Genomic DNA, 21,407 nt, shown 5'->3' with positions numbered 1-21,407 from the left:
ATCATCTTTTAGCTATTCGTATAGAATATTATTTTGTAAAATCCAGTATATTTGGGCTCCTTTATATGTTAATAAATTGCCCCATTAACATCTTGCTATGCTTCAGTACTTTCTGCGTACTTTCAGTACTTAGTACTTTCAGTACTAAGCTTCCTGCTCAATGATGTTTTGAATTTTCACATTTTAACATTTATCCCCAGTCTTTGAACCTTTCTTTGTATAATATTGAAGAAATGGGATATAGTTTTTCAAATACACAAAGCCATTTGAGAGGAGTAGATTGTAACTACAGAGTCTAGACAAAAGTGAACTGAACTCAGCACTATAAAAATTCACACTTGTGTGATATTTGCCATTTTTACATTCTTTATGCACATCTTCCTCTTGACTTCAGTTTCATATGTTTTAAGACCGTGTTCTCGCTCTGGATCCTGAATTTATTCATTTCGTATTATTTCCACATCATTCTAACTTTGTAGATTGATTCATCCAGAAACACCAACATGTTTTTACAATTAAGAGCTATGTTTATATGCTAAATATATAATTATAAGAATAATTTAAATTCTAAATACAGAATTTTAAACTCTGTTGTTACATTAACTTCTGAGTTTTTAATCATAAAATATTTTTTTGTTTTGTTTTGTTTCCATTTTCCTAAGGAATTACTATTCACATTAAACACATGTTGCCAATGTGTTTTTTGGTAACCTTGGTTACTAAAGTGAAAAAAAAAAGACACTTTTAAAAAATCATCAGTTGTCTCAGACTGCACCTGCAATATATACATATAGACTAGTTCTGTTTTCCAGAAAGAAATTTTTTTTAAGCAACTGTAGAAATAAGTCCCATTAGCAAATATTGTGCTGAAGAGAAAACCATATTGATTATGAACAATAGTGTAACTCGAGGCCTGGAAAAGGTCAAGAACACCTCTACCTCACTCCCATTTGACAGAGTTGGCATACTAGATTTGTTCAGTGTTAATGTGATGTGGCATAGAGAAATTTTTCCCTTTCTAAAATTGTTCATATATTAACCATTTGATATTTATATCTTTGGTGCTTCAAATTATAAATAATACCATTTTTTGTAACCTTGGAAATAAAATAGAATAAAGCCTTTACAGCTGCTGGCAAGCTTGAAACTAGCATCCTTCCAAACTCTAAAACTAAGAAGCCAGTAGCAAAAGAAAGTACCACTCTTGTTGATACTCCAGCACTTTGAGTCAGTTTGGGTGGAATCAGTAAATAGTCCAGACTATTCCTCCCTAATCACATTTCAGGAAAGAACAGAGACAGGGAAGGACACAAATCTTGCCATCTCTCTTTAATGGGCTTTCTTATTACTGTCCACCATGTGTGACTTCTCTGCTTGTCAGTTATTTTAGAATATTATTAGGTAGTTCTCAATGAAAGAGGCTGACCACCTCATTTTGATATGAGATTCAAGTAAATATGAAACAGGTATTTGTTGGTATCAAAAACTCAAATGCTTTTTCATCAATCCACTCAAAGAAGGTATCAATGATAAATTTTTCTGTTTAGACTATGTGAATTGATAAAATAAATAAAATAAAAATCTCTGGAACAACATAAGAAAATTAAAATGTTCTCAACAGGAAAAAAACAAACATAAGTTGGGGGCTGCTGGGTGGCTCATTCGGTGAAGTGGCCAACTCTTGATTTTGGCTCAGATCGTGATCTCAGGGTCCTGGGATCCAGCCCTGCTGCAGGTGGCAAGCACCGTACTCAGCAGGAAGTCTGCTTTAGGATTCTCTCTCTCCTTCTCCCTCTGCCCCTCCCACTGCTTTCTCATTCTCCCTCTCTAAAATAAACAATAAATCTTAAGAAAAAATTGGGGGAACCTGACTGTCATTGATTGAGTTAATATCTTCTGTTTTCCAAAGAGGGAGGAAGCTTTCAGTTGGACATAAAAATATTTTCTCTTGGGGCGCCTGGGTGGCTCAGTGGTTAAGCCGCTGCCTTCGGCTCAGGTCGTGGTCTCAGGGTCCTGGGATCGAGCCCCGCGTCGGGCTCTCTGCTCTGTGGGGAGCCTGCTTCCTCCCCTCTCTCTGCCTGCCTCTCCGCCTGCTTGTGATCTCTCTCTCTGTCAAATAATAAATAGAATCTTAAAAAAAAAAAAAAAAAAAAAATTTTCTCTTTGAGAAATGTAATAGTAGAAATATGGCATGGAATGGGGACCACAGAATGGAGTTGCTGGATTCTCTCTTAACTGCTAGAATGAATGCCAGTAAACAATAGACTAGTAAATTAATAGCAGTACAGCTAAGAATTCAGAACAAACCATCCAGGTAGAAAAGAATCTTTAAAGAATGTTATAGTCCACTCTTAATCCATGAATATGTAAATAAATTCACTATTATTGATGTAGTATTATCAGAATCTTAGATCCTCGTCTGGCATTTGCTATTAATGAGATCAAACATGAAACCACACTTATTCATGGATCCATATCTAGTTATTCCTTTTCCTACTTATTTCTTAATATCTGAAAATACCTCCAAATTTCTAAGGAGGTAAAAATAATGGTGCATTATTAAATTGAGTATTTTCAATATATGTAATAACTTGAAAACAATTATGTAAAAACACTGATTTGATCAATCAACTCAATTCACAGACCATTCCATTCAAAGAAAGAAATTCATGGAATAATCTGTATATTTAACTTGACAGTTCTATAAAAACTTTCAATTAAGTTGCTATGTGTAGACACACACAGTTTTTATATTGCATAATTAAAAATCCCAATTTTTTTTGAAAGAGAGAGAGCACATGTGCATGTGTGCACCCAAGTGGAGATGGTGGTGAAGGGCAGAGGGAGAGGGAGAGAAGGAACCTTAAGCAGACTCCATGCTGAGCTGGACTCAGGACTCTATTTCAGGACCCTGAGATCATGACCTGAGCTGACATCGAAAGTCTGACACTCAACCAACTGAGCCACCCAGGTGCCCCCAAAATTCTAATTTTAAATTATATTTGTAGGTACCTGCTCATTTTAATCAGAAAGCGGTCATTAAATTTCTTGAAATAAATTTTAAAACTAAATAAGCTTCAAATGCTGAATAATAAATAAGTGGTGTACAAATGAATTGGTTCAAATGCACTTTGGGTGGTTGAAGAGTCTTAGGACATGGTCCCTTTGCCTCTGCTAGAAAATCTGACTGAAATCGTAACCTCTTAACAAGGGCTCCAACTAGTGGACCACAAAACTACCTTGTTTCAGGTAGATAGTTTTGAAATAAAATGTACACGCTTTTGACACCTACACAATAGTTTCATGTTGGGAAGAAGGCACCCACTTTTGTGTTTGCTCATCATGTAAAAAAAAAAATCTAACAAAATTCAAAATAATTTTGAATGTGTATGTTGGTTTTAGCATATTAAACTTGAGAGAAACTTTTGAGATACGGTGGTTGAAAGTCATAAGTTTGGTTAATACCACTTTCAACTGACTCCAATTTCCAGTTTTCTTTCCATAACACATGGCCTCCTTGCACCCCACCCTCAAGGTTAAATGCTGTTCCTTCAGAACATGTAGTTTATAGGCAGAAATGAGAGGAATAGGTGTTTCTCTTTGTACTAATAACTACAGTCCTCTGCCCCTCTCCTTTCTGTTTGGGTGTAAAATTTCTAGTCATATAATTCTAATAGCTGCCTTAGAAATTTTTGACAGTAACACATTTTATGTGGAAATAAAAAAAATCTACAGGAAGGCAATCCAATAAAATAACCCGTTTTCTATATACAGTATAAAACAAACAGTTGTAAAAGAGTTGGCCCAAGAGTTTAGTCCAAAGTGTCAAATTGAATGTGTCACATAGCTACAGATAGAATCTTTCCCCATGGATGGGCATGTGCCTCGTGCTAAGGTTCCCGAACTGTGTGCTAAGGTTCTAGGGTGCTTTTGCTAATCCACAGGGGCATACAGCATGTTTTAAAATTTCAGGGAAAATACAGAGACATCTGTCAGACACTACATAAACTACCTTAGGTTTTGGAACTTACTATTTAACAAAATGATGGAGCATTTAGGTATTTCTTTTGCTCTCAGGTGCCATGAAAAAATTATTGAGCCACTGGTGGTGCCTGAATCCAAGAAATTTTAGGAACTTTTGGCCTAGTCTATACTCATTTAAAAACGCATTATGACCTTTTTTACTAGAAAGTTATTGGTGCCGACCTATCATATTATAACCACTTGTGCTTACGGGTTATGGACAATATTATATAGATAAGCAATTAATTTGATTAATTGATTAATTGTATAGATAAGCACTTGATTAATTTGATTAATTGATTAATTTGTCTATGCCAGTTGATTCCTGTGTCTATATGATCTCAAACATTTAATTGTTTTGTCTGTTTTGATATAACTAACCCAGTGTCAAGGAGGCAATTACTAGTTGAAAGGCACTTGGAATGAGAGAGCATGGACTTGGAATCAAGTTTTGCCTTGTTCTGCTACTTTGATTGTCCTTGGGCAGCTTACTGAGCTTCAGTTTCCTTATCTATAATATGGATTAATAACACCCATTTTACTGAATTGTTACAGAGCTTAAGCAGGATTATATACGAAGTAGTGCCTAGCATTGTGCCAGCAAAACACAGATCCTGTTTCAAAAGGAAAAAAAAAATGGATTCTGAAACCGCACTTGGCAATTAATTCCATTGCATATCCTATCTAGGAACACATTCATTCTGCCACAGCTGAACGAGGCTTCCTCTGACTGGGAAAATAGAATTATTTAGAAAAAAGTATTACAGTGCTGAAGGAAACCATTTGTCTCATGTAGATACAAACTTAACCTTAACTATTTACATCACAATCACCAAGCTTTAACTTTTCTGTTGGCATTTTCCCTTTGTGTATTTATCAAAGCTCATGTTGGAAAAGATCATGTGACTGAAAATGTATTTAGTCATTGTTTTGGCTGTATGAAACTGGAAATATATTCACATACTCTCTCCGCATTTTAACACGTTGATTAATTTTTCAGAAATGTGCTAAATAAAATAGCCATATAAAGTTACCGATTGAAATATTTAATTGCCTTATGAGATTAGCTTAAATAAATAGAAGTCGATGAGCCAAGCTTAATAAACTTAAAATATGCTGTATTTATTCTTCATCAGTTTTCTGAACAGTATTTCCGCTTCCAATAAAAAAGGAAACTCTCAGTTAATTAGTTCCTCATACACCACAATAAAATTAATGTTTAGGAGTTAAATACCATAAACTTCCTCAGGCATATTTGCTGATGTGTTCCTGTTTTTGGTTAATGTCACATGTTTCATTGTTTAATGGGGATATCATGTGGGTTCCATTATATCTCTCTTGTGTAAAGGGTCCATGTGTCTGGCATTTTAGGAGACTGCATGCTAATTTCTGATTTAACTGTGTCAGCTGTGTCAGCTGACATACAGGTCATTGACAATCAGTGCTGAAACAATCACCAAATCACAGGCTAAAAACCATTGACATGGTACGCTTTTATCAAACTGACAAAATAGGAAACATGTGTTGTCAGGATCACATACTGTAGGTTCTTTGCACATAAGCAGAGAGAAGAGGTTATAATCATATATTCGGGCTCCTGTGTTTGTGTGTTTTAAAATTATTGTGATCAGCTCTTCTTTTTACCCTCTTCCCCTGAAACGTCTTATGAACCAATGACTTTGAGTGAACCTGGCTTTGTTGTAGAGCTTAGTAAATATAGATGTGATATGATATATTATTGTTATATATTTATTATGTAAATATATATAATTAGTACTATCAGTAAAAATATATATAAAAATATGTATACATATATATATTTACCTATATTTTTTAAAGAATTGTTGTTGTACCTAAACAGTCAATTATTTAAATTCCTACCTGTAAGAAGTAAGATTGGTGGCTTAAAAAATGAGATGACTAAAAAGTAAAGAGAACTGAGTGCAGAAATGTATATAACATTCCACAGTTTTATGGTGTCAGCACCCCCCAATTTTCATGTGAAAGATGTTCCAGGTCAATAAAATGTGGTTTTTTTTCTAAAAGGTAGTTTATAATGTTTTTACAAAATTCATCACTGAGAAAGGGAAGATGTACATGTCTTCATTGTGACAAAGTGTCATATCATAACTTGGTATAAAAATAATAGCTTATATTGTACCTTATTGTTTATAAAACATACACATATAATTAATTTTTAAGCATCATAACTCTGTGAGATGATAACTGAGCTATGGTAGTAAATAGTGTTTGATCCAGCCTTCCCCCGCCACACTCTACCAACAAAATACATATACAAGCAAACAAAAAAAGTAAAAGCCCTTTTTTCAATAAATTCCTCAGATTTTACTAGACTATAAATATATATTTAATCTTTTAATCCATCTTGTTTATTTTTTTAACACTTAAGAACATGAGCATGCCATTCAATTGAAATATAAACCCATTTGGGTCAGTATTTTCTTTTTGACCTGATTCTTGATCATATAGATTCTTCAAAGGGAATGAGTGTTTGGCAAATGACACACTGAGCTTTAAGACAAGGGGCCTCAAAAGGTGGTGTTGACCATATATGAATTTGCCATTGTCCAGCCTACCCCTCAGAATTCTAAATTCATATTTTTATGGCCATGGCCAACATGGAATCTCATCTCTATAGCAGACTGAAACTAAGGTTATCAGACTGAAGTATGAGCCCAGGAGAGCAATGCATTATTTTACTTGAATAAATGTAACTGTCGGTGATACCGATGTTTCTCTTCTCCAGGGTGCATGCTCTTTCACTGTAAAAAACTCCATTAGAAGGCAAACTTTAGTCATGAGGTTGATGGGAAAATATGGAAGCAGGAAAAGTTGTTAACAAAACAGGGGAAGAGAGCATTTAATTATAACTCTACAGTAGATGCCCATTTTCCACAAGGACTGAAGAAGTCATGCTCTTGGAATACCACGTGGAATTAGACACTGTATTAGGCTTACCTACTGTAAAAGACCAAAATGATACTTACCTAGTAGCCCAAACAGTGCTCCCATGGTAGCTCCGTGATAGTAGATCCCAGGGTGTTCTCTTATGTATTACATTACCTTCCACAAACCGTGGCTCCTGTCTCACGGTCTTGGATATCTTCCCCAGCTACCGTATCTCTATTCCAGGCAGCAGAAAGGGCAGAAGCAGAAAGAACTACAGCTATTTTTAAAATAGTACTATTTCCCTAATAATTTATTTCTGCTCTATGTTCAAAGAGTATTTTCTTAAACCTATTTATATAGTCAGCTCATAACAACCCTTCACATTTTTTCCTAATATATTAAAGATAGCACTTGCTGACTACACAAACCTCAAACAATGTAGAAATATAGAAAACAGAAACTAAAAAAGTTATCTGTCTACACTCATATACTCCTATAATCCCACTCCCCAGAGGTTATCACTACTGACAATTTGGTACTTATTTTCCCAGAAATATAGATATATCTAGATATAGATATAAACAGACATACATATTTACATCGAATTATATGTAGACCCTATATGTAATATGTATGATGTGAACATATTTGTAGGTTGTAACATGTATGCTGGGATACATATATACTATGTATTTGATACATACTACATAATATATATGTATGTGAGGGTAAATGTTATAAATACAAAAAAAAATCATGTCCATCTTTTCTTTCTCCTACTTTTAGGTCTCACTTATCTTGCATATCTCATTAAGCTGGATTACCATATTTTATTTGCATTCGCCACTAATGAATATTTAATTTTGTCTATAATATTTACAGTTAAATAATTCTGAGGTAAACATTTTGTGTGCACATATTTGCCCCAAATGAATATTTCATGTAGCCAGTTCTATTCCCAGTATATGGCATTTTACTTTTAGTTACTTGTTCCTTTTTGAACATTTTTCATGAGACATTGCCTCTAAATGCCTCCTAGTTAGTTAATTGAAGGTCTAAAACTTTGAAAATTGACTGGTATGAGTCAAGCTATAAATAAGCATCCAAGAATTATAATCCAAAACTATTAATTGTCTGGATTTAATAAATTCTGTTAGGGAAAAAAATTAAACAAGATATCAAAATACCTTGGTAGTCACAATCCCATTTCATATCATTCTGTGCCCTTAGGCTAGTCATTTTCTTCTTTGTGCCCTAGCTTTCTTTTTTTTTTTTTAAGATTTTATTTATTTATTTGTCAGAGAGAGAGAGGAAGCACAGGCAGACAGAATGGCAGGCAGAGGCAGAGGGAGAAGCAGGCTCCCTGATGAGCAAGGAGCCCGATGTGGGACTCGATCCCAGGACGCTGGGATCATGACCTGAGCCGAAGGCAGCTGCTTAACCAACTGAGCCACCCAGGCGTCCCTGTGCCCTAGCTTTTTAATCTTTAAGATAACTACACTAATGTCTGCCCTACCCACTTCATAAGGAGATTGTAAAACTAGGTGGGACAGTGTATGCATTTCTCAGGAATTTAAATTATTATATAAATATAACATATAATTATTATTATTAAATGTGTAAGTCTGTTTTGAACATTTAGGATGTGACATAATGAAAAGAATTCAGGAGTTGATTCTAGGCCACTATACATCTAACCAAGACCTTTGCATTATTTGGTTTTCATTTTTTAGGGGAGGGATATTCCATAATATTTCTTAATTTTCAGAGGTCTAAAATGTTGCATTCTAGTAGAAAGCTCTGAACCAGAAGTCATCCCAAATGTATAGCTCATAGCCTTATTGTTTCAGGGTTTAGGAAACTTCCTGTTCTCAACCTGCAGATCATAGACGCTGGATACATTCCAGGGAGAAGGACATCAATGATAGAGAGAAAAGTGGAAAGACTATAAAAGATGTCAAAAAATGAAGTGCTTGCTAAACCTTATTATTAAAAGTGGAAAATAAAAGAGAAATAACATTTGATTTGGTCTTAATTGGCTTATACCAATGCACCCCTTCTAAATCACCACTTTCACATGCCTGAATCATTTGGGGTGCTTTTCTCTGTGCCATTTATATCCTCATAAGACACAGAAGCAAAATGTAGACAAAGTAGTCTAATGTAGCTTCAGATATAGAAGCTGTTCCCTAATTAATGATTCTCTTCAAGCAGCTTAAAATGAATTATGGTGCAATGGCTTAAGTGATGCCTTGGTAGAAATACTGGAATACAGGAGGAAAAGGAAATTTCTTTGATTCATTGTCACCTTTTCAGGGATAGATTTCTTAGGTAATTAACCCAGGAATTTTCATTAGAGCTAGAATTCATTTAACTTATGGGCATAGAGGTAAAGAAAGAATACCCTATCTTTTTAAATCAGAAATGTCTTCCTATTTTGGGGGGGTGCTTCTTAAAAAGTTTATCATCTCTAGATAACTGGGCAACAAGTAATTAAGTCGAATAAAGTTTTCATTTGCCGTGCTCCATTTAAAAGACATAAAAATATTTCTTATTTTTAAACATCCTTTCCTGGAAAAGCCTGTGACAAAGCAGTAAAGAACTAACAATTACCTCAAAATACCTTCTTTTAAATAGATATTTAGGGGTGCCTGGGTGGCTCAGTGGGTTAAAGCCTCTGCTTGAGCTCAGGTCATGATCTCAGGGTCCTGGGATCAAGCCAGACATCAGGCTCTCTGCTCAGCAGGGAGCCTGCCTCCCCCCCCCTTCTGCCTACTTGTGATTTCTATCTGTCAAATAAATAAATAAAAAATCTTTAAATAGATATTTATTCAGACAAGAGATAATTATTAATTTTACTTTCTCAAATTAAATTCATATGAAATATTTATATATATCACTTTTTTATGAGAGTTTATTCTAAAATATTAAATATTATCAGCATTCCTTATGAGAAGTTTCAAGTATTAAAGTCTTATACTATTCTAGCAAATCAATAAAAGCTTTACAGTTTTACAATTTTCTACAATTGGAAATCCCTTTATCTAAGCTTGTGTATGCCATATCAATTGTTCTGAACTTCTTAACTTGTATTCCACAAGATGATTTAGTGGAATTGTTATAAATTTAACTTACCTAAAAGGTGGGGAGGGAGGAGGTATAGCTGAGCTTATTGCCATGAAAAGCAAAGTTCACCTCGCTTGGATTCAGAAAGTCTAAGGTAATTTGAACAATCACGTTGATGAAAGATTGGGTTTTGGTCATTCATTTACATATAACATCTTTTCTGGTAAACATCTTGACCATGCTTAGGTGCCTTAATGACATCATAATAATGGTTTCTTGTTAGTGAACAGAAATTATTTTAAGATTTAAGAAATTAATATTATTTACTTTTAAATATTCAAGATATAAGTTGCTTTAAAATCTAAATTTACAAAAGAGACAGATTATGGAATATTATAAAAGAATTATTTGATAAATGAAAATATTTAATAGAAGATTCTTTACCTCTCCTGGGTGCGTATTTCCTTATATCCCCAAACTTGATGCTTCCCTTTCCCTCTACTTCCTATTGCACTTTTGTGTCATTGGTAGATGATCTAACACATCATTATTGTTTGAATTAAACCCTATACAGAAACTAATTTGTTCCTTATTTGTATAATTATTTTCCACAACCTGTTTCTTCCTCTAAACTGTAAGCTTTTGATATGGGAAGAGTGGTCCTCTGTGTTTGATATTTGTTAATTTCTTAATTAATTTTTCTTCACTTATTCAGTCAATAAACATTTTAACAGCCTGTGGTATGTTTTTAACAGAACTGTGCATTTTAACAGTTCCTGTGCAGGGAACTGGGGATTTAAAGATGGGTAAGACATAATCTCTGCCTTTAGGATGCTCATAGTTTATTTGGGTAGAATGAAAGATGTCATATGACAGACATGTGCCTACAATTTTAATAGAAGTCAGGGGAAAGGGAGTGAATTCAGATGAGATCGGGCGTGTTCAGGGTGGTATGGCCGTAGACAAGGGAGTAAATTCAAATTTAAGAGAGGTGGAAGGTGTCAGGAAAGGCTTCTTGGAGTGGGGACCCCTAAGTCAAATTCCAGAAGATGAAGGACCACAAAGCAATTGTATAAGTTGTCGGGGTGGAGGAATACAGAAACAATATTCCAAACAGAAGAAAGTAGCCTGGATGAAGTCTGGGATGCAAGAGACAGAATAGGGTGTACATGAAGCTATAAATAGTTGTATATTAAGAGGAAATTATAAAGCAAGACATGACAAGTTGAGTAGCATGAGGACATAAGAAGAGACAACTTAGGGGTGTTATTTATTCCCTGTATATGCTAGGGGAACTGAAAAACCACCAGAGGTTCCTCTCATCCTATTTTTCAGCTCATCCACTAATTCATTCATTAATTCATGCCCCACCAGGCACTGCGGCCCTTGGACTTCTCTTGTCTTGTCTAGTCCTACTGTTTTACTGAAGACCGAACCCAAGCCCAGCCCTTTCTTACTCCGATTCTTTTTTCAGTGACTTGAGTTCCAATAAATCCTTCCCTTCTTTGGTAATTACTGTCTTTCTCATTCTCATTTGATTTTAATCATGTGGCTTTGTTTTATTTCACATTTGGTGTCTGTATGTCTTCTTTATGTAATCGAAAGTGTCATGAAGGCAAGGACTATATACCTTTTATGTCTTTGTGTCTTCCACATAATATTAGATACATATCAGTTGAACGAACACTACAAGAATATACCTATTTGAAAATTTAAGTCTGTATTTGCATAATGTTCTAAAAATCATCTATGATGTTTTCTAAAACAATATATATATATTTTTTTACTGAAGCACCAATGTCTATGGTACTTATAAACTGTGAGATCCTGAGCATTTGTGTGTGTGTTTGTGTGTGTGTGTAAAGAGAATAATAATCAATCTGCAGTACTGAGTTGTGGAGAGTAAATGGGATTTTATACACTCACATAAATATGTTTGTATATACAGAAATTATATATATATTTATATATGTAAAACGTTTTAGTAGAGTACTAAAAGTCAACAAATACTAGTTGCTCACATTTCAAATCAGTAGGAGAATAACGAATTACTCAAAAAATGATGTTGGAGCAGCTGAATAACTATTTGAGTAAAAAATTGTTCATTCTTGGGGCTCCTAGGTGGCTCAGTGGGTTAAAGCCTCTGCCTTCAGCTCAGGTCATGATCCCAGGGTCCTGGGATCGAGCCCATCGGGCTCTCTGTTCTGCAGGGAGCCCCTGCTTCCTCCTCGCTCTCTCTCTGCCTGCCTCTCTGCCTACTTGTGATCTCTCTCTGTCAAATAAATGAATAAAATCTAAAAAAAAATTATTAAAATAATTATTCATTCTTAAACCATGTGTTAAAATAAAAGCCCAAACTGTAACTTTTTCTTCTTTTTTTTTTCTCTTGTATCTCTTTTCTCCCATCAAATTGGTCATCAAGTCTGTCTCCTGATCCATTCCCTCCTCTTCTTCCCTTATGATTAGTTTAGGCCACTATCATTTACCACTTGATTTACTGCATTGGTATTTAACAAGTCTGTTTGTCTCCAGTCTCTCCCTCTTTCAATCGATCTTATCCCTTGCCACAAAATTGATCTATAGAAAATACAAATCAGACTATGTCACTTTCCTGCTTAAAATCTTTCAGTGACTTAACATTGCCTTCAAAGTGAAACATAAGATCCTGTAAGATATGTGTTCTACCTACTTCTTTAGCTACAGAGCTTACCCTTCCCTTACTGTATCAGATACACTGAGAATATTAAAATATCACCAGAAGTAGGGGTCAGTAAAGGATAGTGGTTATGGTTAGCACCGTCCTATCAATGGCAGGGGGCTCCTTCCAAAGAGAAGGAACCTTACCGATTCATCTTTTGGCCCATGAGCTGAAAGAAAGCACATTTCTTCCAGAGTCCAATCCATAGTGTCCTTTTTGACCTCATTTTTTTCTTAGATTCCTACAGAGCTTCCTCCACCTGGAAGTTAGAATGGTAAGAGCAGGGTGTTTTAAGTCATGATCTGAGTAGATGATTAATTAGAGCAAATTAGTACTGAATGGTGGATGCTTACTGTGGGACTTTCTAGCAAATAGAAGACATGGAAAGTAGGTGGTAAGATAGTCCTGAAAGGTCATGCGGTAGTAAATGTAGTCATTTTTAAAGAGACATTTCAAAAGATAACACTTCCTGACACTGTTTCCAAGTTAAGTTGTTCTTTTCCTGAGGTTTCCAGAATACCTTCTATGCTACCTTCTAGTTTGCTCATTGTATCATTGGGTTGGCTTAAATGTTTATCCCCCTCACTAGATCAGGAACTCGTCTAGGGCTGGGGTTGTCTGTGTCTGTGTGTATGGATATTAATTTTTGTATTTCCCAGCACCTAGAGAAGGCAATCTGGTATTGGTCAAGGAAGCAAAACCCAAAACAAAGAAACAAAAAACCATGGAGGGCTAATAAAGGAACGAGTCTCCTTATTTCAGTGAAGAGAATGCCATAAAAACTTCCCAGAATATTATGTTAATTCCGTGGATGAAAGGGTGTATGTCCTTGACCCAGGGTAAGAATATACTTGCTTTGACAATCATTCTCAGCCTAAGTAACCTTGTTGGAAAATACTGTTTTTCTTACTTTGTCGTATATCATAGAAATAAATCCTTCTTAGTGTCAGTGGGATAATTATTATCTAAATATTCATTACTTTAACACTAATGCAATTAACATGCTTTCTGAGGGGTTACTGGGTTATTCAGTACTAGCTCTATCATTTATATCAATAGACTCTATAAGATAGGTGGCATTCTAAAAACAATTGACTAATAGCCTGAATATATTTCTCACTGTTTGAAAAATTTGTTTTGAGCTAGAATTTCCATACTTGGCTTTGAAATAAGAAGCAAATTAATTTTGGAAAGGCTTAGGGAAAAACTGTTCAAAATGGTTAAAACCTAGGAAAGAGTAAAAGATATTACTTTTAACTAGTTGAAAGTCAATTTGAGTAACTTACACACGGTTGAACTTTAAAAAGTCAGAATTTTCCATTATCTAATTTTTACTAAGTACTTGATGAGGTATTTACCAAAATAGACCTGTTGTAAAAATTTTTTTAGTACAGCTAAATAAGGGATGACACAAATAGATGACATATTTACTTCAAATAAAAGGCCTTTTTTCCTCAGCAAGTCTGAATTTACTATTTGCCATTAAGAACTACCCTTGACCTTGTTTTTTAAAGTCTTATAGATTCTCGGGGCAGCTGGGTGGCTCAGCTGGTCAAGCTCAGGTCATGATCCCAGGGTCTTGCTTACTGGGGAAGCCATGTCTCTCTTTCCCTCTGCAGCTCCCCCTGCTTGTGCTACTCTCTCACATTCTCTCTCTCTCTCTCTCTCACTCTCTCTCTCTCTCTCTCTGTCAAATAAATAAATAATAAATAAATAAAATCTTAAAAAAATAATAAAAATCTTATAGGTTCTGTGTTCACTTCAGACAGAGCACATGCATATATATATTTGGAATTTAATTGGGAGTTAAATTGCTGTATTGGCCATTTTCACAGTTATTGTATTTGTATTTACTTAGTAACTTGGGGCAAATTTCAATAAACTAGTTCTGGGTGGTTCTGGTCCTGAAAAATTGTTAATAAGGTAGACATGCTTCAAATTATGTATGTTTGTATGTTGAACAGTTCCTTAGACACAGACCTTTGAAAATTAGTTGATATCCTGTTTATGATTCTATAATTATATCTTGGAAAGTATATATGATTAAAGATACATAATAGCTATGGCAGTCTTTTAAATTCCTGCTGCCAGTCTTTTGTTTTCTCCAGTTTACTTAAAATTAACATCAAATACACTGATATGTGCCCATGTATGGGAAACAAATTATATAGTTTGCTTGGGCTTCCATAACAATATACCACAAACTGAGTGACCTACAAACAGAAAAACAATTTTTTTACAAGTTCTGGAGGCTTGAAGTCCAAGATCAAGGTGTCCACAGGGTGATTTCATTCTGGGGTTTCCTTCTTTGACGGATGGCCACCTTCTCCTCGTCTGTCATCACATGGTTGTCCTCTGTGTTGTACTGTGTCCTAATCTCTTTCTTCTTACAGGAACAGTAGTCATATTGAATCAGGGCCCATCCAAATGACTTCATTTGCCTTAATTACCTCTAAAAGGCTTATCTTCCAGATAAAATAGCATTCTGAGATAATGGGGTTAGCACTGCAACATGTTAATTTTGGGGGGAGGGAGCACAACTCAGCCTATAACACTTATATAAAATTATTGAGCTGGGATGCCTGGGGGCTCAGGGGGTTAAAGCCTCTGCCTTCAGCTCAGGGTCTGATCTAAGGGTCCTGGGATCGAGCCCCGCATCAGGCTCTCTGCTCTCCTCATCTCTCTGCCTGCCTCTCTGCCTGCTTGTGATCTCTGTCAAATAAATAATAAAATCTTTAAAAAAAATTTAGCTGGTATAAATGTTTTAGTAATACATCATTTATGCCTACATATGCAATATGGGATATGTATGACAGAATAGGTCATTCATTCATATGTATAAATGTTTTATATACGTACATACATTTACAATATGGGATGTATATAACATAATAGTTATTCATTCATATGTATAAATGTTCTATATATATACATGCACTTATACCCACACATACAGATGTGTATAACGTAATAGTTATTCATTGGTATGTATACAATTGACCCTTGAACACACAGACTTCGTCACACATTTGGATTGATGGCAACACCTGCAATAGGTATTTTGGGCACTCCTGGATTACTAGCATCTAATTGTTAACAACAAATTGAATATATGTACATTTTAAAGTTCATTAGTTAAAATCTCAACTTGGGTTGGAGATCCCCTATTACCTAACTTCTTTAATGACACTTGCTAAAACGTCATTTTCATATCAATTTCCTTGTTGTATCCAAATATCCTCCAGTCTGGGGTAGGAAAATTTTCCCAGCTGCTTAACTCAGCCTCTTTTCCTTCCACTTCATTCATTCTGTTACTTATCAGGTAAACAGATTTCTCTCCATTCCCTCTGCCATGCCATACACAGGTTTCGATGCTGTTCACCCCACCTTCTAAAGCAATCTGTTCCTGTTCCATCTGCAAATCTTCAAGTCCAAGTTCATTCTTATTTTCACCTTTATTCTCTAAAGACTGAAGGCCTAGAATTAGTTCTCTTTTCACCCATACAAAGCTCATGGATGGTCACTACTACTCAAATAAGCAGCCCCGAATTAGAAAAGATGGCCATGTGGTAGCTAGAGACCAAGGTGGGTTTTTTTGTTTGTTTGTTTAGTTTGGTTGGTTTGGTCTCCCAAAGAACCTAGCAGAGTTCTGGTCACATGGTAGATGTTTTAAGTGCCGGTTAATTGATTAATTCACAACAGGGAAACTAAATTATATAAAATGAATTTTCTCTGTGAAGAACAGCATAGCCTCTATACTCTTGCTATAGTTAATTTTAAGATTATATTGATTAAATGAGCAATATAAATAAATTACATAGTTTTAGCATATTAAGTTGCCTATCTAATAGACATACATTAATATTTGTTATTTTTGCCTACTTTATATAATACAAATTCAGCTTTTATACATCCAAACTTTATAAATTCAGATAGTGTTTTCTAGATTAAATATTAAAAATGCTAAATGACAAATAAAACCTTATTCATTGTAACATCAGTCAGTTGTCTGTTCTCTCTCCTATGTCATCAAGTTTTTTTCACCTCTATTTGCTGTATCTTTATCACTGGCATAGAAGCATCCTATAATTTTTACAAGTACATACCTTTTAAAGGAAGGTTTTCTTGATATTGAAGGTCCTTTAATAACTACTGCAAAACACCCCACTGGAATTGTCTGTTCCAGCACTTCTCAAATAAGTAAAATCATCTGGGACTCGTGTTAAAATTTAATTCTCTTTCAGAATGTATATATATATGGCTTTTACAAATTCTCCCAAAAGGTAGTGGCTTAAAACACATTTATTTGAACATGGCCATGTTGGGATCTTTCACATAGTTGGGATCAAGGTATTACCCTGGACTACAGTCATCTCTAGGCTTGATTTGGGGGAGAATCTGCTTCCAAGCTTTCTCCTTTGGTTGTTGGCAGGCCCCATCTCTTTACTTGCTATTGGCTGAAGACATCATTCCTTTGCTATGTGAGCCTCTCCATAGGGCAGATCTTAACACAGTGGTTTGGTTCAAGACAGAGATGATAGGGATAGAGAGAAGATAAACAAGACAAAGCCACAGTCTTCATGTTCAGTTAATCTCAAAAATAATCTCTCATCACTTGAGCTTCTGTTCAAGGATAGAGGGTTCCGTAAGGACATAAATACAAGGAGAGAAGTAGAAGTCATTGGGGGTTCCATCTTAGAGGGTGCCTACCTTAAGAGGTTTGAAGTTGGATCTGAAATTCTACATTTCTAAGGAACTTCTGGGTGATACTAACACTATTCTTCAAGAACTTCAGTTTTAAAGGCAAGGATCTACACTTCCTGCCTCAATTTTTTCTTTTAATCATACTCTGTTGATCACCCTCACTCCAATTAGGCCTTCTCACCCTCCACTCTATGAAATTGCCCTTTTGAAGTCACCAATGACTTCCACATTACTAAATCCAAACTTTGGAAAAAAAAAATCACTCTTTCTGAAAATCTTTCCTTACTTGGCTTCTAGAAAGTCAAATTTAATTTCTCCTCCATTTTTCTGCTAGTTGCCCTGACTATAAATCTCCCTGACCATAAATATTAGCATATTCCACAATCCAATCCTTGGACCTATATTTTACCTACAGTTACTTCTAAATGGTATCATGAGTGTTTATAGTTTTAAATTCCAGATATATGCTGACCACTCTCAAATTTATGTCTCTGATGTGAATTTCTCCCCTAAAATCCTGACATGTTTACCAAGTGCCTCAACATCTCTGCTCAGATATCTAATAATAATTTCAAACTGAAGATGTCCAAAACAAAAGTATTTACCGCCCCCCCACACCATCCCACCTCCTCCTTCCCCACCAGGCCCAACCTTGTCATCTTGCTTCTCATTTACATTTGCAAACCCAACAAACAGTACCACTCAGAAGCTATTCTGTGAAAAACTTGAGAGTCATCCTTGAGCCCTCTTTTACAATCATAGAGTTTTTCAGTTCCGCTTCTTTTTATCCCTTGACTCTCCTCATCATTTCCCATCCCAATATCACCACCCTAGTGCAGACCATTATCATGTGTTGTACAGAGTTTTGCATCTTTTTTAAAAATTATTTATTTATTTGTCAGAGAGATTGAGCGAGAGGGCACTAGCACAAGGCAGAGGGAGGAGCAGGCTCCCCACCGAGCAAGGAGCCCAAAGTGGGACCTCTATTCCCAGGACCCTGGGATCATGACTCGAGCTGAAGGCAGATGCTTAACCACTGAGCCATCCAGGCATCCCAAGACTTGTGCATTTTTTTGTTATTGGCTCCAGCTTCCAACCTCTAGGCCAAGTGGTTTTACTCACCCCATTTTTTCCCCATGTTCCTGGTTTCTTTATGCTACAGAATGAAGTTTAGATTCTTTAATATTGTTTATAACGCTAATACATAATCTGACCTCTGATTCCCTCTCCAGTTCCAGTTATCTCTGTTTCCTTACCTGTGCCCTAAACCTCAGTTATATGGGGGCTATGAAGGAACACTCCGTTTTGACTGTGGGTCTTCATGAAAATTGTTTTCCTTCCAGGAAAGCTCTTCCTTTTCTTCTTTGTTTGGCTAGCTTTCACTTGATTCAGATTTCAGCTTAAACATAACTTCTTTCTGCAGGCTACCTTTGACCTAGGTTTAGTCTAGGTTTAGGGCACCCACAGCGTAGTGCCTAGGGTTATATACTTCCCTATCTTAATAGTCATTGTATTTTCTTCTAATCCTTGAATTAGCTTATTTTATTTTATTTTTTCTTCCCATTAAGCTGTAAGTTCTGGGAAGGCCAGATCTTACAGAGGTGAATTCAGGTATTTCGAAGCCTGAAAAATATCATTTGGGAGCCCTCTTTAAGAATATGTAATTATTATGGGACGCCTGGGTGGCTCAGTTGGTTAAGCAGCTGCCTTCGGCTCAGGTCATGATCCCAGAGTCCTGGATCAAGTCCCACATTGGGCTCCTTGCTCGGCGGGGAGCCTGCTTCTTCCTCTGCCTCTGCCTGCCATTCTGTCTGCCTGTGCTCGCTCTCTCTCCCTCTCTCTCTGACAAATAAATAAAATCTTAAAAAAAAAGAATATATGTAATTATATATTTATAATCATTATTTTAATTATATATATGTATAATTTTCAAAACACATACAAGTGAAAAATAATTTTCATTTATAAAAAGAAATCACAACAAAGTAAAAAAGCTGATAAATATAAAAACATGATGATCCTTTAAACAATACAGCTAGGGGCCTTCCCAGGAACTCCAAATCTTAAGCTTCGTTAAATACCCAGTAAATACACCTCTGCATATTAGTCTTCTTTAGAACTCTATTTCTAGTATTGGGAGCAGGTACTTGAAACATAGCAGATACTCAACCAATATTTTTGAATGAAAGTATCAACTGGGTTATTTTCAGTTGTATTTTCATACATTTGACATTGAACAAGTTTTTCACAAGCTAGATTACTAAAACACTATGTTTTATATATTAGACGATTGTTCTTATAATTACAATTTTTTAAATTTTTTACTACAATCATATTTCAAATAGTAACGTACATATCTGTTAGCGTATCATTGAGCTCTATGCAAAAAGTGCATGTACTTCTTTACTAAGTGGAAAAAAATTTTCATCAAAACATACCTTAGGGTGCCTGGGTGGCTCAATCCATTAACTGTCTGCCTTTGGCTCAGGTCATGATCCTGGAGTCCCAGGATTGAGTCCCGCATAGAGGTCCTTGCTCCGCAGGGAGTCTGCTGCTCCCTCTGACTCTCTCCCTTCTCATATTCTCTCTCTCTCATTCTCTCTCCCTCAAATAAATAAAATCTTTAAAAAAAAATACCCTGTAATCTTCTACATGTATATATTTGTGTCTCTATATGTCTCTGTATCTTTACAGATCACATGTATTAAAATTTTAATTTTGAATTACTAAGATTTCGTGTTTTCAGATATCACCACAAACAGAAACCCTTCAGGGAGAAACCATCTATTTTCTGTTTTCTTTATAGTATGTTTTTATAAACATTTATCTCTGGGATAATAAAGATTCCAGTATTTTATATAAAACAAAAATGCATAAAATGTTTTCTTTGCTATGAATTTGTCCACAAGACATTATTTAAGAGGATATTTGAATTGAGACAATAACATTGCGTTTCAAAAGATAAGCTATTTGGCTTAAATCTTTAGTTTGTTAAAATAGAATTAAGTTTAGTTAAGTTCCTTTTATAATAACAATTTAAATGGGCTGAGAGTTGGTGTGCTCCTACCAAGACTCGTGTGTGCATGTGTGTGTGTGTGTGTGTGTGTGTGTGTGTGTGACAAAGTGCAGCCCTCTGATCAATGCACACTTTTTCCTCCCATTTTCCTAAATACATCATGAAAAAAGGATGAGGTTTCCGCCTTAATTGCTTGTGCCTTTTATTCACATTCCTCTCTCAGCCAGAATTGTGAAAAGAGTGTTAGTAAAAGGCTGCACAATAGAGCTTTTCATTAGGCCCCAGCAAGGCACACAAAAGAAGGCTTTTGGAAAGAGTGAATGCGCGAGTTTAATTTGCAGGTGGAGAGTAGATAAAAGGTGCTGACACCTCTATTATTCTCTTACTTAGGTGACCCTTACCCTGTTCAGCTGATCCCAACGACCATGGCAGCTGCTGCCGCAGCAACACCAGGCTTAGGCCCGCTCCAACTGCAGGTAAGTCGGGAAACAATGCAGGAGGGACCAAGGTGAAGTAAATATCGAAAACAGCTATTACCGTGTTAAAGCAGAAAAGAACTGATGAGGGATATGTGCCTCACAATTTTTTGTTTTTGAGTTTCCTTGCACTGATCCTCACCAAAAGTTGAGATGTTGATCCTTTTAATTTTCAAGAGCCCTGTTTTCTGTACTAAAGGCAGCTTATTGTAATTTTTTATTGCCCGCTATGATTTGGCAAAAACAGGTCTAGTTTTGCTTGGATGACTATGTAACAAAATTTCATCCTAGAATGGTCCTCATCAAGATAAGAACAAAAACTGTCCACGACGTGCAAGCAGAGTGTTATGAATCCAGGCAACTTAACAAAAATTACATTTAAAAATGTTCGGGACACCCGGTATTAGGGACTTTGTAGGTCTTTTTATTCTTCTGCTAATGCCAATTTCATTGGGCAAGCAAAGATAAGTAAACCAAAAAAGCAAGCACATAGATGAGTGCAACTCTATCCAGA

General features: G+C 35.6%; 1 protein-coding gene across 1 annotated transcript in view; it reads left to right on the top strand.

Annotated features, from left to right (window-relative positions):
• Window positions 1-21,407, top strand: part of SOX5 (SRY-box transcription factor 5) — a 981,725-nt gene that overhangs the window by 846,676 nt on the left and 113,642 nt on the right. The window contains 1 exon segment of the mRNA XM_047740105.1: window positions 20,808-20,893. Coding sequence (XP_047596061.1) covers window positions 20,808-20,893 — 86 coding nt within the window.

This window comes from Lutra lutra, chromosome 8, assembly GCF_902655055.1.
Source record: "Lutra lutra chromosome 8, mLutLut1.2, whole genome shotgun sequence".
NCBI classification, from domain to species: Eukaryota; Metazoa; Chordata; class Mammalia; order Carnivora; family Mustelidae; genus Lutra; species Lutra lutra.
The sequence above is the reverse complement of the archived record's forward strand: the minus strand, read 5'-3'. Positions and strand labels throughout refer to the sequence as shown.